The following is a 26,327-nucleotide window of genomic DNA, read 5'->3' as shown; positions in this document are numbered from 1 at the left end:
AGTGGCTGTACCAGTCTGCATTCCCACCAGCAGTGCACAAGTGTTCCTTTTTCTCCACATCCTCTCCAGCACTTGTCGTTTGTTGATTTGTTGATGATAGCCAGTCTGACAGGTGTGAGATGGTACCTCATTGTTGTTTTGATTTGCATCTCTCGGATGATTAGTGACTTTGAGCATGTTTTCATATGTCTGTTGGCTTTCTGAATGTCCTCTTTTGAAAGGTGTCTATTTAGGTCCTTTGCCCATTTTTTGATTGGATTGTTTATCTTCCTTTTGTTAAGTTGTATGAGTTCCCTATAAATTTTGGAGATTAGGCCCTTATCAGATATGACATTGGCAAATATATTTTCCCACACAGTGGGTTTTCTTGTTTTGTTGATGGTTTCTTTTGCTGTGCAGAAGCTTTTTATTTTGATGTAGTCCCATTTGTTCATTTTCTCTTTAGTTTCAAGTGCCCTAGGAGCTGTATCAGTGAAGAAATTGCTTCATCATATGTCTGAGATTTTGTTGCCTTTGGCTTCTTCTAGAATTTTTATGGTTTCCTGTCGTACATTTAAGTCCTTTATCCATTTTGAGTTTATTTTTGTGTATGGTGTAAGTTGGTGGTCTAGTTTCATTTTATTGCATATATCTGTCCAATTTTCCCAACACCATTTATTGAAGAGACTATCTTGGCTCCATTGTATGTTCTTGCCTCCTTTGTCAAATATTAATTGAGCATATTGGTTCGGGCCGATTTCTGAGCTCTCTATTCTATTCCATTGATCTATATGTCTATTCTTGTGCCAGTACCAGGCAGTTTTGAGAACAGTGGCTTTGTAATACAACTTGATATCTGGTATTGAGATCCCACCTACTTTGTTCTTTTTCAGGATTGCTGCAGCTATTCGGGGTCTTTTTTTATTCCAGATGAATTTTTGGAGAGTTCGTTCTAGATCTCTGAAGTATGCCGTTGGTATTTTAATGGGAAGTGCGTTGAATTTATAGATTGCTTTGGGTAGTATGGACATTTTAATGATGTTGATTCTACCAATCCATGAACACGGTATGTTCTTCCATCTGTTTATGTCTTCCTCTATATCTTTTTTCAACGTCCTGTAGTTTTCTGAGTAGAGGTCTTTTACCTCTTTAGTTAAGTTTATTCCTAGGTAGCTTAATTTTTTTGGTGCGATGGTAAACGGGATTGTTTTTATAATCTCTCTTTCTGAAAGTTCACTATTGGTGTATAGAAATGCCTCAGATTTCTTGGGGTTAATTTTGTATCCTGCTACATTGCCAAATTCATGTATTAAGTCTAGTAGCTTTTTGATGGAGTCTCTAGGGTTTTGTATGTATAATATCATGTCGTCTGCAAATAAGGACAGTTTTACTTCCTCTTTTCCAATTTGGATGCCTTTTATTCCTTCTTCTTGCCGAATTGCAATGGCTAACACTTCCAGTACTATGTTGAACAGGAGTGGTGAGAGGGGGCATCCCTGTCTTGTTCCTGTTCTTAGGGGAAATGGTGTTAGTTTTTGTCCATTGAGTATGATGTTGGCTGTGGGCCTGTCATATATGGCTTTTATTATGTTGAGGTATGATCCTTCTACTCCCTCCTTGCTGAGAGCTTTTATCAAAAATGGGTGTTGGATTTTGTCAAATGCTTTTTCTGCATCAATTGATATGACCGTGTGGTTTTTTTCTTTCAATTTGTTTATGTGATGTATCACGTTTATTGATTTGCGGATATTGTACCATCCTTGCATCCCTGGGATAAATCCTACTTGGTCATGGTGTATGATCTTTCTGATGTACTGCTGGATCCGATTTGCTAAGATTTTGTTGAGGATTTTGGCATCTATGTTCATGAGGGATATTGGCCTGTAATTCTCTTTCATTGTGTTGTCTTTCCCTGGTTTTGGTATGAGGGTGATGCTGGCTTCATAGAATGAGCTTGGAAGTGTTCCTTCCTCTTGAATTTTTTGTAGTAGTCTGAGGAGGATAGGTTTTAGTTCTTCCTTGAATGTTTGGTAAAACTCCCCTGTGAAGCCGTCTGGTCCTGGGCTTTTGTTTGCTGGAAGCTTTTTGATGACTGCTTTAATTTCTTCCATAGTTATTGGCCTGTTGAGATTTTTAGATTCTTCCTGATTGAGTTTTGGAATGTTGTATTTTTCTAGGAATTTGTCCATTTCCTCCAGGTTGTCTAGTTTGTTGGAGTAGAGCTGTCCATAGTATTTTTTAACAATCATTTGTATTTCTGTGGGGTCTGTTGTTATTTCGCCTCTATCGTTTCTGATTTTGTTTATTTGGGTCCTCTCTCTTTGCTTCTTGGTGAGTCTGGCTAGAGGTTTGTCAATCTTGTTTATCCTTTCAAAGAACCAGCTCTTGGTTTCATTGATTTTCTGTATTGTTTTTTTGGTCTCTATGTCATTTATTTCTGCTCTAATCTTTATTATCTCCTTCCTTCTGCTCACTCTGGGGTTTTCTTGTTGCTCTCTTTCTAATTCTTTGAGTTGTAGAGTTAGATGATTTACTACCATTTTTTCTTGTTTTTTTGAGATAGGACTGTAGAGCTATAAACTTCCCTCTCAGGACTGCTTTCATTGTGTCCCATAGGTTTTGGATTGTTGTGTTTTCATTGTCATTAGTTTCCAGGATGTTTCAAATTTCTTCTTTGATTTCATTGGTAACCCAATCAATATTTAATAGCATGCTATTCAGCTTCCAGGTGTTTGAGTATTTTGGGTTGTTTTTATTGTAGTTTATTTCTAATATTATGCCATCGTGGTCTGCGAAGATGCTTTTTATGATTTCAATCTTCTTGAATTTGGGGATACTTTGCTTGTGACCCAATATATGGTCTATTTTTGAATATGTCTTATGAGCATTTGAGTAGAATGTATATTCCCTGGCTTTGGGGTGAAGTGTTCTGAAGATGTCTATTAAGTCCATCTGATCTAGTGAGTCATTTAGGATTGCTGTATCTTTGCTGATTGTTTGTCTAGAGGACTTATCCAGTGCTGTCAGTGGTGTATTAAAGTCCCCTACTATGATTGTATTGTTGTCGATCTCTCCTTTGATATCTTCCAGGAGTTTTTTTATGAATTTGGGTGCTCCTGCATTGGGTGCATATATGTTTACCAGGGTTATATCTTCTTGTTGTATTGATCCCTTTAGTATTATGAAGTGGCCTTCCTTATCTCTTGTTATGGCCTTCACTTTGAGGTCTATTTTGTCCGATATAAGTATTGCTACCCCAGCTTTCTTTTCCTTTCCATTTGCCTGAAAGATATTTTTCCATCCTTTCACTTTCAGTCTGTGTGAGTCCCTTCTAATGAGGTGGGTTTCTTGTAGACAGCAGATGTATGGGTCATGTTTTTTTATCCATTCAGCCACTCGATGTCTTTTGTTTGGAGCATTTAGTCTGTTTACGTTTAAAGTTATTATTGAAAGGTACTTGTTTATAGCCATTTCTGTTTTTGTGTGGCTGTTTTCTTTCTGAGCTTTTTATTTCTTATTTTTATACCAGTCCCTTTAGCATTCCTTGCATTGCTGGCTTGGTGGTGATAAACTCCCTTAGCCTTTTTTTGTCTGTGAAGCTTCTTATTTCCCCTTCAAGTTTGAATGATAGCCTTGCTGGATAGAGTATTCTTGGATTCAGTCCTTTGCTTTGCATCACTTTGTAAATTTCTGTCCATTCTTTTCTGGCCTGATGTGTTTCTGTTGAGAAATCATTTGACAATCTAATGGGAGATCCCTTGTATGTAACTTTTCGTCTCTCTCTTGCAGCCTGTAAGATTCTCTCTTTGTCCTGAACATTTGCCATGGTAATTATGATGTGTCTTGGTGTGGGTCTTTTCGGGTTCACATTGTTTGGGACTCTCTGTGCTTGTGTGACTTTTTTCTTCCCCACCTCAGGGAAGTTTTCTGATATTATTTCTTCTAATAGGTTTTCTAATCCTTGTTCATCCTTCTGTTGTTCTGGTACCCCTATTATTCGTATGTTGTTTCGTTTCCTGTTGTCCCAAAGCTCCCTTAGGCTCTCCTCCTGTCTTTTCATTTTTTTCTCCAATTGCAGTACATTTTGGGTGTGTTTTGCTTCCTTGTCTTCTAATTCACTAATTCGGTCCTCCGCTTCTCCTAGTCTACTGTTGATACTTTCAATGGAGTTTTTCATTGCAGCTATATCACTCTTCATTTCTTCTTGGGTCTTACTTAAGTTGTTGATTTTTTCATCTGTTTCTTCTAGCTTCTTCCATATGTTATCGATTTTTTCATCTGTTTCTTCTTGCTTCTTGCAGAGGTTGTCGATTTTTTCCTCCATCCGGTTTATGCACTCTAGGACCCTTATTCTTAATTCTTTTTCTGTCATGTTGCATGCCTCTGTATTACTTAGCTGCTTTTCTGGAGAGTCCTCCTTCTCTTTCCTTTGGGGGTTTCTTTGTCTACCCATGTTTGATCTCACTGACATATCTAGACGTTGAGTCGTTCAGTGGTTGCTCCCTGGGTGGCAGTGACTCCTTGGTCTGTGGTTGCTCTTTGGGCGGTTGCGGTAGCAGCTGCTCTTCAGATGGCAGTAGCTCCTCTGGTGGGTGCTGTTCACAGCTGTGGTGGCTCTTCTGGCTGGTGGGGCGAGGTTTCACGTACAGCTGCTGTTCCTCAGTAGAGGGTGTGGTGCTCAGGAGGTTGCTGTTGCTTGGATCTGCTGCGTTGATTTAAAGGCACAAAATACAACACAACAAGGCACCACGTACCAGGCACTATACACAAATATATTCACGATATTAATAACCCTAAATAAAGGTGACCACCTGAATTAAGAGAATTAGGGGATAAGGAAGAAGGAAGAGAAAAAGATAAAAGAGAAAAAAGAAAAGAAATGTAGGGATCAAAAAAAGGAGTGCAAAAATGAAATTGGGGAAAAAGGAGGGGGGAAAATAAAAGCGAGAAAAGAAAAGAAAAGAAAAAAAAAAGAGAGAATGAAGTGGAAGAGGGGAAGAGACTTTTTTTTTTTTTTAGGAGAATACTCCTATAGAACAGCCATTTATCCCAACAAATTCCAGCAACAGCTCCCTGGAGATGAATGCAAACTAGAAACAACCAATAATATAAGGATGAAAATAGAATGGAGAACACTAATCCCAAAATAAAATAAAGAGAAAATAAAGTGGCACTTTAAAAAAAATGGTAAAATGGTAGCAGTAATAATACTGGTTAAAAATAAGAAGGTAGTAATTAAAAGGGTAAAATCAGGTGATGGAAAAAAGAAGAAAAAAAGAGAAAAAAAAGCAGAAAAGAAAACAAAAGAAAAAAAAATTGGTTTCTTAGTTAAAAGGTGAAAAAAGAAAAAAAAATTGCAGTAGTGAAGGTCCTTCGGTTCTTCTATTCTTCAGTGTGGCTCGCCTTAGACCTGCCAGGTATTCAGGAGAGTGTTGAGTTTCCCTGCGATACACTGTTCCTCTGTGTTGTAAACCACAGTCCTTATTTTAAAGCAAGCCGCATTTGTTTCCCAGACTGCCTTATTTTGTGTTTAGCAAAGAGTCAGTTTGTGGGTCAGCCTCTGGGTGGCAGTGTTCTGGGGTTGGCCTCTGAGGCTATAGGGCCTCTCTGTCCAGTGGAAGTTCACTGCCCAGAGCTGGCTGCGTAATAGTTACCAGCGCTGTGTTGTTGCTGGGATTGAAAATCCCTCTATAGGCCAGACCCTGTTAACTCCCAGGGACTGATCAGGTTATTTTAATCCTTGATCTCATACAGGGTGGAATCTGGGTGTGGCTGTGCTCCTTGCTTGGGGGCTGGGGGGAGGAGTCTCACTCTCCAGAGAGAATGGCTGCCCCAGTCCTGGGCTCAGGGGTGTCTCAGCACTCAATTCGCTGCCACCTCTCCTGGCCCCCCTTCTCTCCTCAGTCTCTCCCCAGATTCCACTCCTCCGCACACTCTCCCTCTCTTCAGCACAGGTGAGTGTCTGTATCGGAAATGTCCCATGAACAGGATTCAGTAAAAACAAACAAACAAACGCCGGCCACGGAAACGGGAAAGGCTTGGTTTCTGTAAGCTTCTTCTCTTACCGGGACTGCATGGTCTGGTCAGCTCTTCAGGCTGCCCCCTTTAGGCTCAGTCCTCTGTGATCACAGAACCCAGCTCTCAATTCCCCCGGCGGCGCCAGAAATCCCGTGGTTCTCCCCCCCCCCCCCCCCCCCCCCCCCCCGTCAGGGGCTGTGCCTGTCCCAAGGGACTCGGCTGTCTGCCACGCGGTCTCCCTCCGACTCTCTGGGCTCATAGGTCTGGCAAACTTTCCTGCCCAAATCCCTGGTTTTTTTACCTTTCCAGGGGAGTTCTGCTCTTCCCGGTTGCAAACCGTCTCATCAGCTGAGCAATTTCGCCAATTCGGGGTGGATGTTACTAGTTTCAGCTGCTCACTCCATTTGCTCCGGGACACGACCTGGGACGCGTCTGCCTATACCGCCGCCATCTTCAGATTCAGAACTTTTCTTGTTTTGAGGCAAACCATTTAGAGACCCAATTTTCCACTTCTTCATATGTTTTGAAATGCTGCTCAGAAAGTGCGTGTGCCATCGATCAGAACAAGTGGTAATCTGAAGGAGCAAGGTATGGTGAATATAGCAGGTGGGTTAATAATTCCCAGGCAAGATCTTTTAACATGTCTTTAACTGGTTTTGAAGTGTGTGATGGTGCATCATCATGAAGCAAAATTACTTTGCCGTGTCTTCTGGAACATTCTGGTTGTTTCACGATCATAGCGTGGTTCACATTGATTATTTGTTGTCGGTAGCGATCAGTATTAACGGTTTCACCTGGTTTTAGTAGAAGCTCATAATACACCACACCTTCCTGATCCCACCAAATGCAGAGCATTGTTTTCTTTCCGAAGCGATTTGGCCTTGCAGTTGATGTTGATGGTTAACCTGGATTAACCCATGATTTTGTGCATTTGGGATTCTCAAAATAAATCCACTTTCATCACCAGTCACAGTTCGATGCAAAAAAGACTTTCTTTCGTGCTGTTGAAGCAACATTTTACTGATGACTTTTCGGTTTTCCATTTGTCTTTTGTTCAGTTGATGTGGCACCCATTTTCCTTCCTTTAAAATTGTGTGCTGAGCAACATTTAATCTTTCTGCAAGTTATTTTTGAGTTCGACACGCATCTTCATCCAATAATGCTTGTAATTGTTGGTCTTCAAACTTTTTGGTTGACCTGGAAGTTCTTTGTTTTTCACATCGAAATCATCACTTTTAAAGCATTTAAACCAACGTTCACAAGTATCTTGAGATGGAGCATGTTCACCATAAGCTTCATGAAGTATTCAGCAGCACTTTTCTTCAAAAAAAGTAATGAATTAAAACTTCCTGCAAATGCTCTTTTTTTGGCATGAAATTCGACATTTTAAAATTATCTATGATGTTAACACCTTCATTTGACATGTGAAGTTTTGAAGCTTGCTGTCAATACAACAAAATAGCATACATACCAAATTGCATATATATCAACATATGTATAACTTCATCTATTGAAAAAAATCCGCATTATTAACTGGTACACTTAGTATTACACTTAAGTACTTCTTTTGTTAAGCCATTATATATGGAATTGTATTTTGAATTTCAGTTTCCACATGTTCATTGTTAGTACAAAAAATGTGGCTAATTTTTGTGTTGATCTTGCATTCTGTAACCTTGCTGAACTCACTTTTGAGAGAATTTTTTCCCCTTGGGATATTCTACATAGAACATTGTGTTATGTGCTGATAGGGATGGTTTAATTTATTCCTTTCAAATTTATATGCTTTTTATTGCCTTTCTTTCCCTAACTGTGCTGTCTAGAAGTTTCAGTATTGTCTTGAATAGGAATGGTGAGAAGTAAACATCCTTCCCTTGTTCTCACTCTTAGGGGAGAAATTATTTAGTCTTTTAGTGCTGCAGTTTTTGTAGGTTAGTTATAGGCTATTACACTGCAGAACTTTCTTTCTCTTTCTAGTTTTCAGAGAATTTTAATCATGAATGGGTGTTGAATATTATAAAATTTATTTTCTGCAACAATTTATATAACCATGTGATTTTTTTCCTTTATCTTATTAATATGAGAGTGCATTAGTTGATTTTCAAATATTGAACCAGCCCTGCATCCCTGGAATAATATACTTGGCTATACTGTATAATTCTTTTTATATATTGCTGGATTCTATTTGCTCATATTTTGTTAAGGATTTCTGCATCTATATTTATGAGGAATATTTGTTTGTCTTTTTTTGTACTATCTTTGTTTTGTTGGCTTATTTTTTTCTGATTTGGCTTCATGGTAATACTGGTTTCATAGAATGAACTGGAAGAGATTATGTAGAATTGGTGTTAATTCTTTTTTAAATGTTGAGTAGATTATATGGGCTGGAAGTTTCTTTTTCAGGTTTTAAATTACTTTAGTTGTTATAGGACTATTCAAGTTACCTAATTTACATTAAGTGAATTGGGGTACTTTATACTTTTTGAGAAGTAACCACTAACACTAACACTAATACAAAGGATTGTAAGAAAATACTATGAATGACTATATGTCAACAGCTGGACAATGTGCATGAAATGGATAAATTCCTAGAAAAGTACATTCTCAATCTCTAGTGCAGGATAGTGTCAATTGCTGTTACTGTCTATTTAGATCAGGCAAAGACTCAAAGACTCCAGAGACCTCCTCTGCCTACAGACGAATAGGATTCTGTGTTAAATTCCCTGCAGGCAATCGTGCACAGGTGTGATGGGAGTTTTTTCATCCACAGTGTGGACAATTGCTTCTGTCTGGAGGCTAATTGTTATTCTCAGTCTCTTATTGGGCCTCAGAAACTCCACACCATGGGGCAAGGTGTTTTCTAATAGAGCGGTCAACTGTCTTACCCCCAGGCAAACCTGCCTGTATAGCAGATGTCTATGTGAGAAAGATGACATCCGTAGCATGAGGAAATGACTCTGCACAGGAAACCAGGGTGCCTGCCTTCTGAGCTCTAATCCCAGAGTCCCCGATCCTGGCTTCTGCTCACACAGCTCCAGTCCACTCTGCCCTCCCTCTGGTGGAGCACAGGTTGGTGGTTCCACAGGGAATTTCTATTGTTCTATGTTCTATTTTATGAATTCTTTCTTCTACACTTTCCATTCTGCTATTGAGCCCATTCATTAAGGTTTTTATTTCAGTTAATATATTTTTTTAGTTCTAAAATTTCCTTTTGGTTCTTTTTATATTTTCTATTTCTTTGCTGAAACCTTCTATTTTGTTTTCATTTGTTTCAAGCATGTTTGTAATTGCTCACTAAAGCATTTTTATGATAGCTGCTTAAAAACCTTTGCCAGATAATTTTAACATCTGTATCATCTTGGCATTTGGTCTGTTGATAATTTTTTTCATTCAGTTTAAGAACTTTCTTGGATTTTAGTATGATAAGGGATTTTTCAATTGAAACCTGGAATTTTGGATATTATGTTATAGGAATGGATCTTTTAAAATTATTTTTTTATTGTTGAAAGTATTACATATGTACCCCTTCATCCCCATTACCCCTCTCCAGCCCGCTCCTGTCCCCTGCCCCAGGCCTTCACCACCCCACTGTCCTTGGTTATCAGGGTTCTCTCAAGCAAGTCTTCCATTGATTATTCAGGCAGTTTTTCTGTATTTTAGTTGTAATTCCAGTTTGGTCCTGGGAGCATGTCAATGCAGCATCCACGTACTCCACCGCCATTTTTAATCTTGCTCAGGAATGGACCTTAAATCTGTGTTATAACAAACCTCCCCAACAATGCTCCAATGAAATGAAGCGGGGCACTGCCTCACTACTGTTAAGTGGGGGTGTGGGGGTAGAAGTCCAGATTCTCCATTCAGCGTCCCTTGACCCGGCGGGCAGGGGGTGGATGAAGGTTCCTTTTTTTTGGACAGGAGAGGGAGTTCAAGTCCCCCATTAGGCACCCACTATTACCACCCTAGTTGGAAGGGAGGAGGGGTAACTTATTATGGCAGTCCATATGGCTTCCACACAGATTCTACTGTAGGATGTGGGCTTGTTACCACTGAGTGATGGTGGACGTCCTGACTGACCATTAGACCTCCTCTTACACCACTCCAGTGAGAAGGGGAGCCCTGTGGGGATGAGAGCCCAGCTCCAGACTCAGCCTCCTCTGGAACCACTTAGATGGGGCTTAAGGGAGTGGCCTGAGGATCCGTGCTAAAAAAGTCTAGGCTCCCCACTCAGCCTTTGCTGCCAGGGAGTGAGGGTGAAGCTGCATGTTTTTCTGTAGTTGAGCAGTTATTGCCTGAAAGATTTCTGTCTATCTAGACTGCCCCTTTCCTGGTTCTTTGGCTAGAAGAGCGGGATTTTACTGAAACTTTTTTGGTCTGTGCTCATTGGTAGTTCTAGTTGCTGGCTTCTCCAGAATTTAGTCTGGGATATATGAAGTAAAGAGAAAATCAACGGAATTCACTGCCATATTATTCCTCAGATCCTGAGGTCCCTAACTAGTGTACCTTATTTACACCTTTCAGAGTTTTCTTATGCTTGTTTTACAATGTCCAGGGTTTTTAATTATACTTAAAAAAAGAAATAGGGGAAAGTACACCTACCCCATCTCCCCCGAACCATGTCCAGTATTTTCGCCATACCGTCTTTGCCACAGGCATTTTTGCCACAAGCATGTTTGCAACAGAACTAATTGACCATAAAGCAATTTTGTCACACACACAAAAATAAAATAACTGGTTGATACTTTGTATGTTTTTTGTTTGTTTGTGTTTTTGGTTTCATTTCTTCATTGAGTAACTAGAGGGCCAGTGCATGAACTTCGTGCACAGGAGTGGGGGGGGGGTCCCCTCAGCCCAGCCTGCACCCTCTCCAATCTGGGACCTCTTGGGGGATGTCCGACTGCTGGTTTAGGCGTGATCAGGCCTAAATCAGCAGTCGGACATCCTTCTCACAATCCAGGACTGCCAGTTCCTAACCGCTCGTCTGCCTGCCTACCTGATCACCCCTAACTGCCTCCCCCACCAGCATGATCACCCCTAACCACCACTGCCTGCCAGCCTGATCATCCCCAACTGCCCATTCCTGCCGGCCTGGTCGCCCCCCAAACAGCCCTCCTGGCCAACCTGGTCACCCCACACAGCCTGCTGGTCATTCGCTTGGTCATCCCTCACTAACCCCCTTGCTGGCCTGGTTGCCCCATGCAGCCTGCTGGTCAGTCCTTCGGTTGTCCCTCGCTAACCCCGCTGCCGGTCTGGTCACACCACGCAGCTGCTGTGTGATTGTTACTGTTACTTTTTGGTCATCCCATCTGGTTGTGACGGGCCTAGGCTATTATTAGTATAGATTAATCAACCACTGTAAAAAAATAAAATAATTGACAGTTTGGTGTTTTTATTTGTTTGTTTGGTTTCATTTCTCCATTGACGAGGTTTTCACAGTTACTCACATTTTTGTATTATAAATAAGTAATAGCTAGTCTTCGCAGTGGTCGGCACAGTGATGAGAAGACATGGTGTTGGTCTTAAAATAGTTAGCATTTATTTGCCCCAAGAGTTGGTTTCTTGTTTTGAAACACATTACATTAGGAGGGAAAAAGAGGCCAATGACCCTCTTTGAGGGTGCAGAGTTGAACCCACATTTCCCATGAACAAAGACAAGTGCTTAGGTACAAAATAACGTCAGTTATTTGCACAGTATTGCTATGAATCTACACACATTTTAAATGCATTCAAATATTTTGTATTTCTTAATAACGTCTTCTTAAATTTGTTAGGTTTAACTAGAGGCCCAGTGCATGAAATTCATGCACTGGTAGGGTCCATAGTGGCTACCAGCTGCTGGCTGGGTACTCCCTCCCTTCCCCCAGCACCTGCCGCCACCGGCTGGGGCATCCTGCCACCACCATCGGTCAGGGCCTCCCTGCCTTCCCCTGGCTGGCCCTACCCCCTGGTCTAACTGCTGGATGAACTCCCGGTGGAGGGGACAATTTGTATACTACACTTTTATTATACAGGATTTTATTTTTAATATTTCTATTTTCTTTTTAACTGTAAGAGACCTTTATTGGGCAAATTACAGAGGTAGAAAAAGTAATCCTAGAAGAAATGGACTTAGCAAACAAGTTCTAGAGTTAAAGGAAGGGCCCTTGGAGCTTGGGAGTGAGGAAGCTAATGGTAATGTAGTGGGGGCGGGGAGGGGAAGGGAAAACATGGACATGCTCCTGGGAGGGAGAGTGCTCTCTTTTATTTTTCATTATTTTACTTTTTTTATGGCAAAATTGCCTTATGGCCAGTTATATGGCAAAAACATTTCTGGCAAAAATTCTTGCAGCAAAGATGCTACAATCAAGGTACCTAGAACCTCCCAGGACATCACTGCTTTTTGAAGACCTTGTTCTTCCCTCTTTTATTCCTAATGCCCAGCAGTCAGCAGAGTGGTGTCAGAGTGAAGATTTCTCAGAAGCTTCCCTTATCATCTGTAGGATTTGGATGGCTTTGCCTATTGTCCAGTTCTGGTTTCAAATACTCACAGACTAGACCAGCCATGGGCAAACTACGGCCCATGGGCCAGATCTGGCCCGTTTGAAATGAATAAAACTAAAAAAAAAAAAAGACCGTACCCTTTTATGTAATGATGTTTACTTTGAATTTATATTAGTTCACACAAACACTCCATCCATGCTTTTGTTCCGGCCCTCCGGTCCAGTTTAAGAACCCATTGTGGCCCTCGAGTCAGAAAGTTTGCCCACCCCTGGACTAGACGCCTGATAAAAGTGGTGAGGTTTTAGTTCCAAGACTTGCCCATGTAATCATAGTTCACATAAGTTATCTCCTTCCTTTCTGATATATGTGGGCTCTTTCTCAACCCTTGGGGGGTTCCTGAAACGTCAATGTTCGTGGTCGGATTCCCTACCTTTCAAGCCTATAGAACAGTGATGGCGAAACTTTTGAGCTCGGCGTGTCAGCATTTTGAAAAACCCTAACTTAACTCTGGTGCCGTGTCACATATAGAAATTTTTTGATATTTGCAACCATAGTAAAACAAAGACTTATATTTTTGATATTTATTTTATATATTTAAATGCCACTTAACAAAGAAAAATCAACCAAAAAAAATGAGTTCGCGTGTCACCTCTGACACACGTGTCATAGGTTCGCCATCACTGCTATAGAATAATTGGATGGTGAAACTAAAAGACAAATACTTTCAAGTTGGCCTGTGCCTTTTCCAGCAGGCTGACAGTTCTAATCTGCTTGGATTGAGTCATTGTCATTTCCTAAGAGCTGGATGCAGGGGAACTTGTGGAGGAGCTCACTCTGACACTCATCTGATGTACAAACTCCATACACTGAGAAAAACTGACCACAGACATTTGAGTGTTCCTTCCAAACTGGCTCCAAGCCTATATCCCCTTCATGGCCTCTTTTCCCCACTCCCCAGATCGTCATGCCTCTTAGTCACCTTCAGAGCCACTAAGAGGCAGGGGGTGTGTCCAAAGGGTGAAAATTAGTTAGTGAAGACTTCACTGTGCTTCTCCTTTCACTCTCAGATGCTGCCAGGGTCTCTGAAGAGAGAAGACACCAGGAAACAGGTAAAAACTAATTTTGTTTTGGTGGTTTGTGTGTGTGTTATTTTTTTTGCATTCAACAGGCAAGTATAGAGCAGCTACTGTGTGCCAGGCACAGGTCTTGGGGTTGGTGGTACAACGGGACCTTCTCCCTCTCTTGCTGTGTTATAGCAGGTTGTAGAGGCCTGTCTTTGAGCATCTCCCCTGCTGGGCTTGGTGAGCCTCTGAGAATAAGATGGTCACTGGATGTCCAAGAGGGAAGAATGAACTCAGGGAGGCTGGCTCTGAGGTCCTGAACAGTGTAGCCTTGTCCTCAGTCTTTGTGCTTAATGCTACTGTCCCTAGCCTCCACACTCCACCCTGCTTTAGCAGCCTTTCAATTCCAGGCCTGGAGCCCACTTCCTGTGCCCCAGAGACTTTCTGGAGCTCCTTCAGGTAAGCACCCAGCCCCTCTCCCATTCATCCTGGAATTATTAAGCCAGTTCTCAATGAGAGGGTGGATGCTGGCTGCTGGCACAGTGGCCCAGCTGCTGAAGGCTAGTCTTTGCATGGAATCTGGCCCTTGCCACAGACCTTGTGGAAACTCAGAGGGGATCCAAAGTGCATCTCTAAAAACACTGACCCTGCAACCCTGCCGAGTTTTTCATGGAAAATGTAAAGTAGTCCCATGGCTAAAGAAGTATGTACCCTAACCCCATGCTGGGAGATGTATGACACTCCCCCCTCCCCCACGGACTACCCCCCTACCCTCCATTGATTGAAAGGCCTGCAGTAAAGTCTTATTTAACTTTTTAAACCCAGTTTTTCTCAAATGGATCTGACCTTGAAGATTTTTTTTTGTGTGTAACACTATTAGTGCCTACAGAGCTGGTGTCAGCTCTGCCTGGAGAGACTGCGCCCGTTCAGAAACTTTACCCCTAATCCCTGCTTGGGCCAAGCCAGCACAGCCACTACCCCTGGGGACAGACCCCTTCATGCTTTCAGCACACCAGGTACTGCATACCCAACAGCCTTTGGCAGAAGCCACATAGCTGGTGGGGGGTGGGGGACACTGATGTGTGGGAAATGTTGGCTGGGCGGGTGGGAGGGGCACGGATCTGTGCTGAGAAAGGAGACACACTCTGTGGACACATCCTGCCTGACTCCCCAGGGACAGCATTGAGGGCACAGCCATGCAAATTAAGACTTAAATTTAACTTTATGTAAATGTAACTTTGTAAAAGTATAGTAAGGTGGTGGCCAGCTCACTGAAGAGAGGGAGAGAGAGAGAAAGAGGGAGAGAGAGAGAGAGAGAGAGAGAGAGAGAGAGAGAGAGAGAGATTGAACATTGGCAGTCCTTAGACTGTCTGTGGTGCACAGACAGGCTGCTTGTTTATGTTTTTTAAGCAGGATATTTCACATGGCAATTTGGCTTCTCTTAAAACAGTGGAAGATCAGGTTGTGCTGAGCCCACAGTCCCACTTGGCCACAATTGGCTAGACTCAGAACCACCTGGTTGATTTATGTTTCCTACCCAGCCCCTAGGCATCTGAGAGGGACCCCTGGACTTCTAAGTCTTCTCAGACCCCTTTAAATGTTCTCCTGATATCATACTTAATTATTAGGTCATGTCTCTTCCCTATGCAAATTCTTCACTAGTTGCCCCAAAGTGAGCTCCAAGTTTCCTATAGCCTGGTACTTGCAGTGCTCAGTCGTCTGGTGCTCCTCAAAGCCCAAGAGCTAGGCAGGAAGTTTATACAATCATGGATGGATAGACGATGCATGGATGGATTGGTGGGTAGATGGAAGTAAGAAAGGAAGGAGTGCTGGGAAGAGAGATTGAGACTAGCCCTGCAAGGATCTCGGACTGATGAGAGAGGCATAGCATACCAAAGAAGCCCAATGTGCATCCAGAGCCCCACATCCCTCTATGCAGCCAGACATGGGCTTCCCGGGATCAGGGACAAGGGGTCGGAACTCAGTAAATGAGCAAGAAAAGTCGTCTAAGAAGAAGTAAGCGACCAGGTGGCTCAAAAACACACTCTTTCTGCCCCAGGCTCCCGCCTAGACACAACACCATGCATTTCCTTGGCCCCTTGTTCCTGCTCCTCGGTAAGGATTGTGGTCTGGGCTGGAGCTTGGGTTCTGGGGTGAGTGTGGAGCTGGAGGAGGAGGAAAGATCTGGGACAGAGAAGAGTAAATGTGGGGTAGGGTTTGTGTCTTGCTGTGTGTGTGTGTGTGTGTGTGTGTGTGTCCCTCTCTCTTCAGAGGGGATTCTTTACTCCTTTGAAAGTTCTCCATGTCCCTCAATAATGCTTTCTGATCATTGTGGTGGGTTTCAGAATACTTGGCCTTTTCAAACTCAAGCACATGGAACTTTGAGCACCCGGCCACCCTCTATGCCTGGGAGGGAGCCTGTGTCTGGATTCCCTGCCACTACACAATCCCAGGGTATGGAATGGTCCTGGAAAACCTGACTGTGTACCAGAATTATGTGTTTGACGACAAGACCAAGGACTACAATGGGACAATCCTCTATGAGAATACAAAGTCAAAGATGACTGTGTCTCTGGAAAGAGTGAAATTCCTGGGAGACAACAAATCCAACTGCACCCTTCGCATCCACCCTGTAAAAGCCCAAGACAACGGTCAGCTGGGGCTGAGGATGACATCAAAGAGTGGAAAGTGGATGGAGAAAATAGTCCTCAACATCTCCAGTAAGACCCTGGGCATGGTGTCCTCTACCTCAGTTAAGGGTAGGAGGGAAGTGGGAAACACCACCTCCTGGGCCAGGGCCTGAAAACCAGGTGGCCTACAGAGGCCAGGCAGGGGGTGCCAATGAGTGACTCAGCAGCACAAGACAATGGGGCTGTGGCCAAATTGGAGCATGCGCTCTTGGTGCTTGGGTTCTGGGGTGACTGTGGAGCTGGAGGAGGAGGAAAGATCTGGGGCAGAGAAGAGTAAATGTGGGGTAGGGTTTGTGTCTTGCTGTGTGTGTGTGTGTGTGTGTGTGTGTGTGTGTGTGTGTGTGTCTCCCTCTCTCTTCAGAGGGCCATTTGGATATTTAGAACATCATTTGTGGGCCATAAAAAATTATCAACTTAAAAATTAGCTGCTATATTTGGTCAAACATTTAATTACCTCACCCCTGCGCTCTTGTTCCTCCTCAAGCACCCACTTGCCACCCAGCTTCTGCCCATTCTGCAGTCTGGATGCCAGGTGACCTGATTTTTCAAGGGAAAACTCTAGATTTTTAAGTAAAATCTTGCAATGTGTTAATGTCGGTGATTAATGCTAACTGGCCCTTCATAGATAAATGACATGTGTAGGGGCAGATAAAGCACAGATCTGAGGCCTTCCCCTGGGGCATGTGCTCACTCCGTTTTATAGCCTGTCTTGGTGGGGGGACTAGGCAGCCCTATGTTTGGAGTAAGAGATGTAGCTTCAGACCCTGCAGTTGGAGGGTAGCCCAGCCCCGGGAGAGCCAGGATTGGCTGTCCACCATCCTGCTCCACCAGAGGAGCCTCTGACAGGAGTGCTGTTAGTTGTGCCTCCAATAGCGAGGCCATTAGTGCAGGCTTGTTGTCAAAACTAAGAAATGCATGTTAAGCTAAACTGGTAAAATTCATTTAGTGGTGATGGAAGAACGATCTTGAAAACATTTATTATTTTTTATTTTTTGAAAACATTTAGAAAGCAAACATTTGGGAGTAGAATAAAATAAGCACAAAATATGACGTGTAATTCTAAGGAGGTTCAGCACTTGCAAGACCTTTCAGAGGATGCTTTCACTGAGCAAAAGTGATTCAAAGCAGGCCTGGAGAGAGGTGGGTGGACTAGTAAGGGGATCCCGAAGGGTTATTTGGGCCAGAGCATCTAAAGCCAGGTGTGAGGGCTGGTACACAGCAGTCCTGTTTTCCAGGCTGCCAGCATGGTCTCTACTCTTTTGCAGAGACGGCTCCTCCACCTCGCATTGAGCTCCCTCCAGAAATCTGGGAGTCCGGAGAAGTCACTCTGACCTGCATGCTGAATTTTGCCTGCTTTGAGTACCAGGTCAAGTTGCTGTGGCTCCTGGAAGGGTTATCTCAACATCCCTCTGTCCCCTTAACTTCCCTGACCACCAAGACTATCTTCACCCAGAGCCAGCTCACATTGCAGCCGCAGTGGACTCACCATGGCAAGAATCTGACCTGCCAGGTCTGGAATGACGCAGCAGATGGGCTGCTCTCTCAGGAAACGGTGCGGCTAGATGTGAAGCGTGAGTCTCTCCAATGCTCCTATGGGAAGGACGAGGAACTTGTCCTCTCCTCCCAACCCTTCAGTGAGCACCCAGGGTAGCATGAGCCTCCTCAGAAGGAAGCATAATCAGTCTGTGGGCCCCAGAGCCGGGAGTGGTCTAACTGAGCTGGGTTCCTTCCTCCATCATCCCTGTGGTCAGCCCTGGTATATCTGGAAACTGACTCACTTCAGCATCTGCTTATCGGAGTAGGGAACCATTTTTCTGCCGAGGGCCATTTGGATATTTATAACATCATTTGTGGGCCATACAAAATTATCAACTTAAAAATTAGCTGCTATATTTGGTCAAACATTTAATTACCTCACCCCTAATGCCTTGGCAGGGCCAGACCAAATGATTTCATGGGCCTCATACAGCCTGTGAACAGGATGTTTCCCATCCCTGGTCAGAATAAAATATTTTAATCTATCCTCCAGCCATGACATGATTTTGGGATCATCTGGTTAGGTTTTATTGTTCTTTGGGGAGAGGGGAGGGATTTTTTTTTTCATCATTCATTCATTCGTTCAATAGATATTTGTTGCAAACCTACTAGGTGCAAGGCCTCATTATGGCTGCTGGGAAGATAGCAGTGAGCAAAATTCTTGCCCGTGTGGAGCTAGCATTGCAGTGGGAAAGACAAGCAAAAAGAGATCAACAAAGAAATAGAGTTCATAAGAGTAGGTAGTGCTAAGTGTATTAAGAAAAACTAAAGCAGGGCTTGGAAAGAGGGAGACTTCTGTGATGCAGGTGAACTTGTGCTGAGGTTTGAGTGAAGGGAGGGACTGAGGCAGGCATATTTTTTTGAGAAGATTCCAGGAAGAGGAAAGAATGAGAAATTTTTAAAGTAGGAATGTAGTGTATCTGTGAGAAACAAGGGGCCACAGAGCCCCAGCACTATGTCTGAGGGGCCCAGTGTAGGAAAGGATAGTCGAGAGGGACCAGGGCACTTGAGCTTGTAGGCAGCAGTCAGGTTTTAGACCCCACTGAATGGTTTCAAGCAAGGGAGTGACAAGGTCTGATTGACAGTATTAGGAATGCTGCTGCTGCTGGGGAGACCAGACCTGCAGGGACTGGGAGTGGGAGGAGCAGAGACAGGAGTTAGGAGGCTGTGATGGTTGCCAGCCCATGCTTGTTGACAAGGCTGCACACCCCACACGCTATACACAGGCCACTGCTTTATCAGAAGAAGTGGCTATACAACTTTATGCTCTACAACTTCTCACTGCTTTACACTCTCTAAGAATTCCCTTTCTCATCCCTCACTGTTCCTCTGCTCCTCTAGACTCCCCAAAATTGAAGGTCAGTCCCAAAGAAGTCAATGTAACAGAGAATGACCCTGTGACCATGACGTGCCAGGTCATCAGCAGCTACCCAGAGTACCAGACTCTTTCCTGGCTCAAGGATGGAATCCCCATGACAGAGCAGGGGACACTGCAGAGGGAGCAGAAGATTCTCAAGCTAACTCTGCCCAAAGTGACCAAACAGATGCGTGGAAAGTATCACTGCCAGGCCCGCAACGATGTGGGCTCAGCAACATCAGAAGTGGTCCTCCAAGTGCACTGTGAGCCTCCTGGGAGCTGTGGAAGGGCAGGCAGGGAGTTAGTGGGGTGGGACCAAGACCCTTGAGAGGTCAGCAGCAGAGGCCTCTGCTCAACTCCCCCACTTGTCTCTGCCCCTTTTTCCAGATGCTCCAGAACCTTCCAGGGTTCAGATCTTCTCCTCACCAGCTAAGGAGGGAACTAGTGTAAAGCTGACTTGTATATCACAGGCCAATCCTCCTCCAACCAATTATACCTGGTATCACAATGACAATGAAGTGTGGAGAGGGACAGATGAGACCTTCGAGATCCCACAGGTCCGCCTCAGGCACGCTGGGAATTATTACTGCATAGCACAAAACAGTATTGGTGGTGGACACGTTGACCAGGTTGCTGAGTTGGATGTCCAATGTGAGTAGTCAGAGCCTTTGGGTCCTAGAGAAAGAAGAGGGATGTGGGTGGAGGAGGAAGCAGATGAGTGCAGGGCATTCCTGGGTCCTAGGATGGACAGCAAGCAGAAGCCAGGGCCTCCTGACATGTAAGCTCCTTGGGTGTTCTGCTGTTGTTCACAGCTGTATTCTCAGTACCAGAACAGGGTCTGGCTGGTGGGAGGTGCTTAGTAGATGTTTGTTGAACGAATATACTGCTCGATGCCAGGGCCCCTTGAGGGACACAGAGACTTGGCATCAGTAAGCAGTGGCTGTGTCCCAGAAGGGGTTCTGAAGTGTTCAAGGAGAACTGAGGCAAAACGTGTCATTACCTCTCCATCATCAGACCTTATTTAACACAGTGAATCTTGTCACTGAGTCAAGCCCAGGACAAAGAGAATCCATAGTTTTCATCCTTGGACCCTGGAACATTATCATCTGGACCAAATACGCTGATGGGAATGCCCAGATCTTGAACATCTAGATATATCGCCTGATATGTGATAGCAGCAGTGGCACCAATTCTTATTAAGTGTTTACTACACACCACACTGCTTTAAGGACATCATCTTATTTTGTCCTGGCAACAATCCCATGAGGTTAGATATTCTTAGGACCTCATTTGACAGATAAGTAAACTGAGTCCTGCAGTCCATGGTCACACAGTTCTAAGTGATAGGGCCCAGCAGCCTGGCTTCAGAGCTGTGCTTATTATTATTATTATTGTTGTTGTTGTTGTCATTTTTACTAACACTCATGCTGCAGCCACCCAGCTGTGTGCGCCAGACCCTTGCAAAGACCCACAAACAGCACCACATGTTCTCTGTCACAGCTGTGCTCCTAACCACTGCTCCATCCTGCCTCTAACCACAGCCAGGCCAGAGAAGAAGGGGAGGGTTTCTGTCCTAACACAGATGCAAGAAGGAAGCACGAGCCTTCCTATGGTTAGTTTAGGAACTACGTGAATGCTGGAAGGAATAGGTATTACGACCAGCTGACTTTTCTTCACCCATTTCTCTCACTTCCTCCCAGATTCCCCCAAGGAGGTAACCATGGTGATTCAAAATCCTACACCAATTCGAGAAGGAGACAATGTGACCCTGTTCTGTAACTATAATTCCAGTAACCCTAGAGTTACCAGATATGAATGGAGTCCCCAGGGCTCCTGGAAAGAGCTAGTACCTGGGGTGCTAAGGATTCAAAAAGTTGCCTGGAATGCCATGCCATTCACCTGTGCAGCCTGTAACCTGTGGTGTTCGTGGGCTCAACCTGTCAGCCTGCAGGTCCAGTGTGAGTGACCCGGGCAGGGCCATCTGGGAGGTGGCTTGGGTGGGAGATGGGGCTCTAAGGGGGAGGAGCCAGAAGCCTGGACGAGAGTCTTTACAGAGAATTGAGGGGGTAAGAGTCAGGCCTCAGCACCAAGGGGAGAGGAACTCCTGGGGCAGGAGGAGAAAAGGGGACCCAAGAAGTCAGACCGAGGCCCTTGCTCTCCAGATGCCCCCAGAGATGTCAAGGTCCTGTGGATTAGCCCCCGTTCTGAGATTCACTCCGGACACGCAGTCCTCCTCCGATGTAACTTCTCTAGCAGCCGTCCCACGGACGTCCACTTCTTCTGGAAGAAGAATGGGATCTTTCTGAAGGAAGGAAGAGAACTGAGCTTTGGCTCCATCTCCCCAGAAGATGCTGGAAGTTACAGCTGCGTGGTCAGCAACTCCATAGGACAGAGCACATCCGAGGCCTGGGTGCTCCCAGTGCTGTGTGAGTGGCTGGGTCTGGACCTAAGAGCAGAGAAGGGCAGGTAACTGGCTACCCGGATCCTGATTTCGCTTTTTCGTACAGATGCACCTAGGAGGCTACGGGTGTCCATTAGCCCTAAAGACAGTGTGATGGAGGGGAAGAAAGCAGTCCTGACGTGTGAGAGTGATGCCAACCCTCCCATCTCCCGCTACACCTGGTTTGACTGGAATAACCAGAACCTCCACCATGATCATCAGACACTGAGATTGGATCCTGTGAAGGTCCAGCACTCAGGCGCCTATTGGTGCCAGGGGGGCAACCGACTGGGTGTGGACCGGTCGCCCCCTAGCACCCTCACTGTCTACTGTAAGGCCCCTTCCCTCTTCTTCTCTGGCCTTGGCCACTCCTGTGGTTTTGCCCCGAGACTGAATTCCAGACCACCTGCCCCTTCTTCCCTCTCCTCTCCCTCCCTATCCTGCCAGGCCAGCCCAACCTGTGTGCTCAAAGGCACACCCTGCTGCACACAGCTCCCTGGCTCCCTCCTCCCGCCCAGTCTCTCCTGACTCTCTCCAGGAGGATCCCTGGCAGGCTGCTTCCACCTCCCAGACATCCTGAGCTCCTACGGGTCCCTCTCTCTGTCTCTCTCTGTCTCACCCTTGTTTTTATCTTTTGAAACTTGAGTGATTTTTTAAAACCATACAAGTACCTGATAAAAGACTAAAACAGCATGAAAGGGTACATAGTGGAAATACCTCTCCTTTCTTGCTCCCTGAGAACTCTGCCCTCTTCTTCAAAGCCTTCACTGTTGGCAGCGGTTTACGTCTCCTCAGAGGATTCTGTATGTGCACAGTGTGCACCTGTCCATCGGTGTCTACGCACCCTTCCTTACACAAATGGTAGCAGGGCTCACACTTTGCCCTGAATCTCCCCGCTGTCCCCCCCTCCCCCCAATGTAATAACACCACTTGGAGAGTGCATACAGAGGGTGTCTGGAAACATAGGGAAGATATTTTATTTATTTATTATGCTTTGTTCAGATTTATGATTGGAGCTATGTTTTTAAATTTAGAGGATTATTGCCTGCAAAACGGCGCACTAAAAGGAAATAGCCTGCGCGTGCTACTTGGAAATGCAACTGTCTAAAAGCATGTCCCCTGGTCTCCCCTGGAGACCTGTCTCTTTTCCTGACGGCCACGCCGTAGTCCGGTGTGTGAATGCTGCTTAGTGCCCTTCTCACGCGTGTGCAGCCTCTTGCTCAGGGCACCCCTGCAAGGATAGTTGCAGGATAAATTCCTACATGGAATTGCTGGGTGCAAGGACAGTTTTGTGAAGTTCTCATAGTAAGGCCAAGCGCCCTCTGAAGAAGTGGTACTTATTTATGAGGCTTCCGTGCTTCGTGTGTGCCCCTGCCTGTCACAAACAGGACCTCTTAACAGCAGGTCCAGAGGGCAGGGACTAGAGTCTCTCTCTTCGTCTGCACTGTGTCCTCACTGGTGGAGATCATGCAGGAGAAAGGACAGGATGCCCTCCAGGCGAATGTCCAGGGCAGAGTGGGCTGGTATCTGACTGAGACAATGTCCTCAATGGAGGGTCCTCCTTTCCCCACAGATAGTCCACAGACCATCAGCCGGCGAGTGGCCCTGGGACTGGGGCTGTGCCTGGTCATCCTCTTCCTGGCATTCCTGGGAGTCAAGTTTCAGGGAAGGTGAGCTCCTCACACTGCCCTCCCTTTCTCTTCCTTCTGCCTTCCCTCCTCTGTCCCTCAGCCCATTCCAGGGAGTAACTCCAGTTACTCAGTCCTGTAGGACCCAGCTCACCCACTCCACAGGGTCCTGTCCCCATCCCTTGCTCCTCACTGAGCGGGTCTTTATTTCTTAGCTGGAAGAGGATTCAGAGCCAGCAAGGGCCTCAGGAAAATTCCAGTGGGCAGAGCTTCTTTGTGAGGAATAACAAGGTAGGATGGAAGAAAGACGAAGTGCAGGCAGACCTTGAAGTCAAGCAAAGAAGCAAGGGGGCGATGAAGAGTGCTGTGGAGAAGCCTGGGCTGTCAGCCTCCGGGGAAGGGAACTGTGGTGGGGAAAGGAGGGGTGAGAGCTGAGACCCTGTCCCTCATGCAGATTAGAAGAGCCCCCCTCCCTGAAGGCCCCCAGTCCCTGGGCTGCTACAATCCGATGATGGAAGATTCCATCAGCTATGCGACGCTGCGCTTTCCTGTCGGCGAGACGGACCCACCGAGGATTGGGTACTGAAGGGACCGGGAAGGTGACAGCTGCACCCTGGGAGGGCTGTGGGAGGGAAAGCCCATGTCTCACCTGCCATCTTTGTGCCAAGCCCATGCCAAGCACCATTTCCTCATTCCAGCTCCATGACAACCAATCCCCTTTGGTAAGTAATGGTCTCAGGAATTGGACCTGCTCCTTCACACCAGGAGAATGTATGCCCAGGGTCAGTCTCTATCACCTAGTCAGTGATGGCGAACCTTTTGAGCTCGGGGTGTCAGCATTTTGAAAAACCCTAACTTAACTCTGGTGCCATGTCACATATAGAAATTTTTTGATATTTGCAACCATAGTAAAACAAAGACTTATATTTTTGATATTTATTTTATATATCTAAATGCCATTTAACAAAGAAAAATCAACCAAAAAAATGAGTTCGTGTGTCATAGGTTCGCCATCACTGACCTAGGTTAAGGCTGTGGTACTCACTCGTTTGACAAGTTAGCTCCTACTGTGAGCATTAGGCATACACATAAAGGGCTGAGAGGCTGGGGTGCTCTTGGGGTCTAGGGAGTTAAAAGAAGGGGCAGAATTCATAAGAAATGCTTCACTTGTGGTCATTTATCTGCCTTTCCTCTCAGGGATGCAGGGACCCCAGAGGTGCACAGACCTTCCCTAAACAGGGACAACACGGTCACTTACTCGGTGGTGCAGAAGCCTCGAGTGGTAAGAGGGCAGGTGTGGAAGGAGGGAGTGGAGGACCTGGCCCCAGCTGTGAGCCCCAGGTGGGGAGGCTTGGGTGGTCTCAGCGGTGTCAAGGCTGGGTACTGGGGAGGCAGCCCAGGCACAGGGCCAGCACCTCCCACTCTGAGATGCCAAAGGCAGCTGGTTTCTGAATAAGAGGGTTCCTGCTTGGGCTCTTGAACCCTTCTCCCCTGTGGAGTCAAGGAGAGAAAACAGTGGGTCAGCCACACTGACCATGATGTGGCTTTCTCAGGGCGACTATGAGAACGTGATTCCAGATGTTCCAGAAGACGATGGGATACATTACTCAGAGCTGGTTCATTTGGGGCTTGGGGAGCGGCCTCTGAGACAGGAAGGAGTGGAGTACGTGACCCTAAAGCACTAATGGATCCAAGTGGCTGAGCTGGAGGTGCCTAGGGGCTGTCGGGTATAGTCATGGCCCCTGCAGTCACTGTTGCTCAGTTGAGAAGTTACACAACCTCTCCTTACACACACACACACACACACACACACACACACACACACACACATGCACATACGTGTGTACACACACAATTACTGCACCCCAGTCGGTACAGAGAACTTTGGACATGAGACAGTCTTCCCTCTCAGCATTGTAACCTCAACCATCCAAAAGGCCTGGCCCTGTCCTGTCCCACGCTCCTTCCATCCCAGAAAGTCATCTGAACACCTAGCCTGCACTGTACAAGTCCCCCTGCTCCTCCCCAACCGTCTGCCACCACCCACCCCCTCCAACTCCCACCCCCAGCTGTCTGTACCCCTATGGAGATCAGCTGGTCGCTAGCTTTTCCTCTTTCCCTCCCCTTCTCCTTAACACCCCACCCATCCGCCCCACTCTGAGAGCCCCACTCACTAATCTTATGCCTAATCTACCTGGAGCAATGTCCAGAGAAAGGAACAGAAATGAGGTAGAAAGAGGAACTACCTGGCCCTGACTTCTCTCTATGTCAGCGAGGCATTCCACGGAGAGGATCACGCGGCTGCAGCCCACCTTCAGGGGCTGGTGGTGTGAGACATACACCTGTGTGAACAAACATGTAACAAGCACGGAGTTGCACAATAAAAATGTCTTGGTATTATTTCAAAGAATCAGTGAGCTAATTCTGGTCTGTGGTATCAGAGTAGGACAGAGATGTGGGATGGCCTCATGAATGGGGCTTAAGGAAAAGGGACAGGAGTCAAGGTAATTTCATGATTAAATCAGCAGACTGAAAAGTCTGTTATCTTGTTGCAAAGAGCCCACTGTTGCCCCCTCTGTCTGCCCCCTCTGCTTTACTAGCCAAGCCATCTTGGGCAAAGTTCATCTGCTTATTTGAGCCTCAGTTTTTGTGCAGGTGGTTCAGTGTAGGAAGTGCTGTATAATTTACATTGCATGCGTCCCGTTATGAGAAGCCTTATGCAATAGCCAAAAGTCCCTGAAACCAAAGTCCCGTCTTATTTGCATCTCTTGAAGAATGCAAAAAGGGGAAGCCAACCCGTTACTCCCAGCTATTCTCAAGAGTGACCCTGCCAAGTTCCTTTACAATCCAAGTTGCCTAAGAGCTCCTCGAAGGCCCCCTGCCCTGAGAAACCTTAGCTTTTCTACCTCCTGCAGTCGCCCCACCAGTTCCCTATTGCATTTGCTAATTCCGACTTTCCAGTAGGTCCTTGCAACTTCCCTCTACTTGTCAGGTTTGACCTCTCCCCTCCCATTCTCCTGCTTATGCCAACGGGCAAAGGCCCATTCTCCATAGGAGCAAGAACGTGTGGTTAATCCACCTCTCTTCCCTGTCCCCTTTCCTGTCTGCTCAATACCTGAAAGCTCTCAAAGAGAAGAGGAG

At 45.5% G+C, this 26,327-nt stretch overlaps 1 protein-coding gene and 1 pseudogene across 2 annotated transcripts; one reads left to right on the top strand and one right to left on the bottom strand.

Annotated features, from left to right (window-relative positions):
- LOC118674739 overlaps nt 1-10,630 on the bottom strand; it is a 30,671-nt pseudogene extending 20,041 nt beyond the window's left edge.
- Nucleotides 10,631-13,375: 2,745 nt separating this feature from the next.
- Nucleotides 13,376-25,196, top strand: CD22 (CD22 molecule). Of its 2 annotated transcripts, XM_036346997.1 has the most exons (16): nt 13,376-13,583; nt 13,946-13,994; nt 14,416-14,551; nt 15,595-15,650; nt 15,881-16,255; nt 17,491-17,796; nt 19,103-19,381; nt 19,506-19,769; nt 20,819-21,076; nt 21,281-21,544; nt 21,626-21,889; nt 23,132-23,228; nt 23,402-23,477; nt 23,641-23,765; nt 24,384-24,468; nt 24,740-25,196. In XM_036346997.1, exons 4-16 carry the CDS (start codon nt 15,617-15,619, stop codon nt 24,869-24,871), a joined length of 2,559 nt encoding a protein of 852 aa, XP_036202890.1. In that variant the 5' UTR covers nt 13,376-13,583; nt 13,946-13,994; nt 14,416-14,551; nt 15,595-15,616; the 3' UTR covers nt 24,872-25,196. The 2 variants fall into 2 exon arrangements, with proteins under 2 accessions (XP_036202890.1, XP_036202891.1); XM_036346998.1 differs by lacking the exon at nt 14,416-14,551.
- Nucleotides 25,197-26,327: the final 1,131 nt, after the last annotated feature.

This window comes from Myotis myotis, unplaced genomic scaffold, assembly GCF_014108235.1.
Source record: "Myotis myotis isolate mMyoMyo1 unplaced genomic scaffold, mMyoMyo1.p scaffold_m19_p_19, whole genome shotgun sequence".
NCBI lineage: Eukaryota > Metazoa > Chordata > Mammalia > Chiroptera > Vespertilionidae > Myotis > Myotis myotis.
The sequence above is the reverse complement of the archived record's forward strand: the minus strand, read 5'-3'. Positions and strand labels throughout refer to the sequence as shown.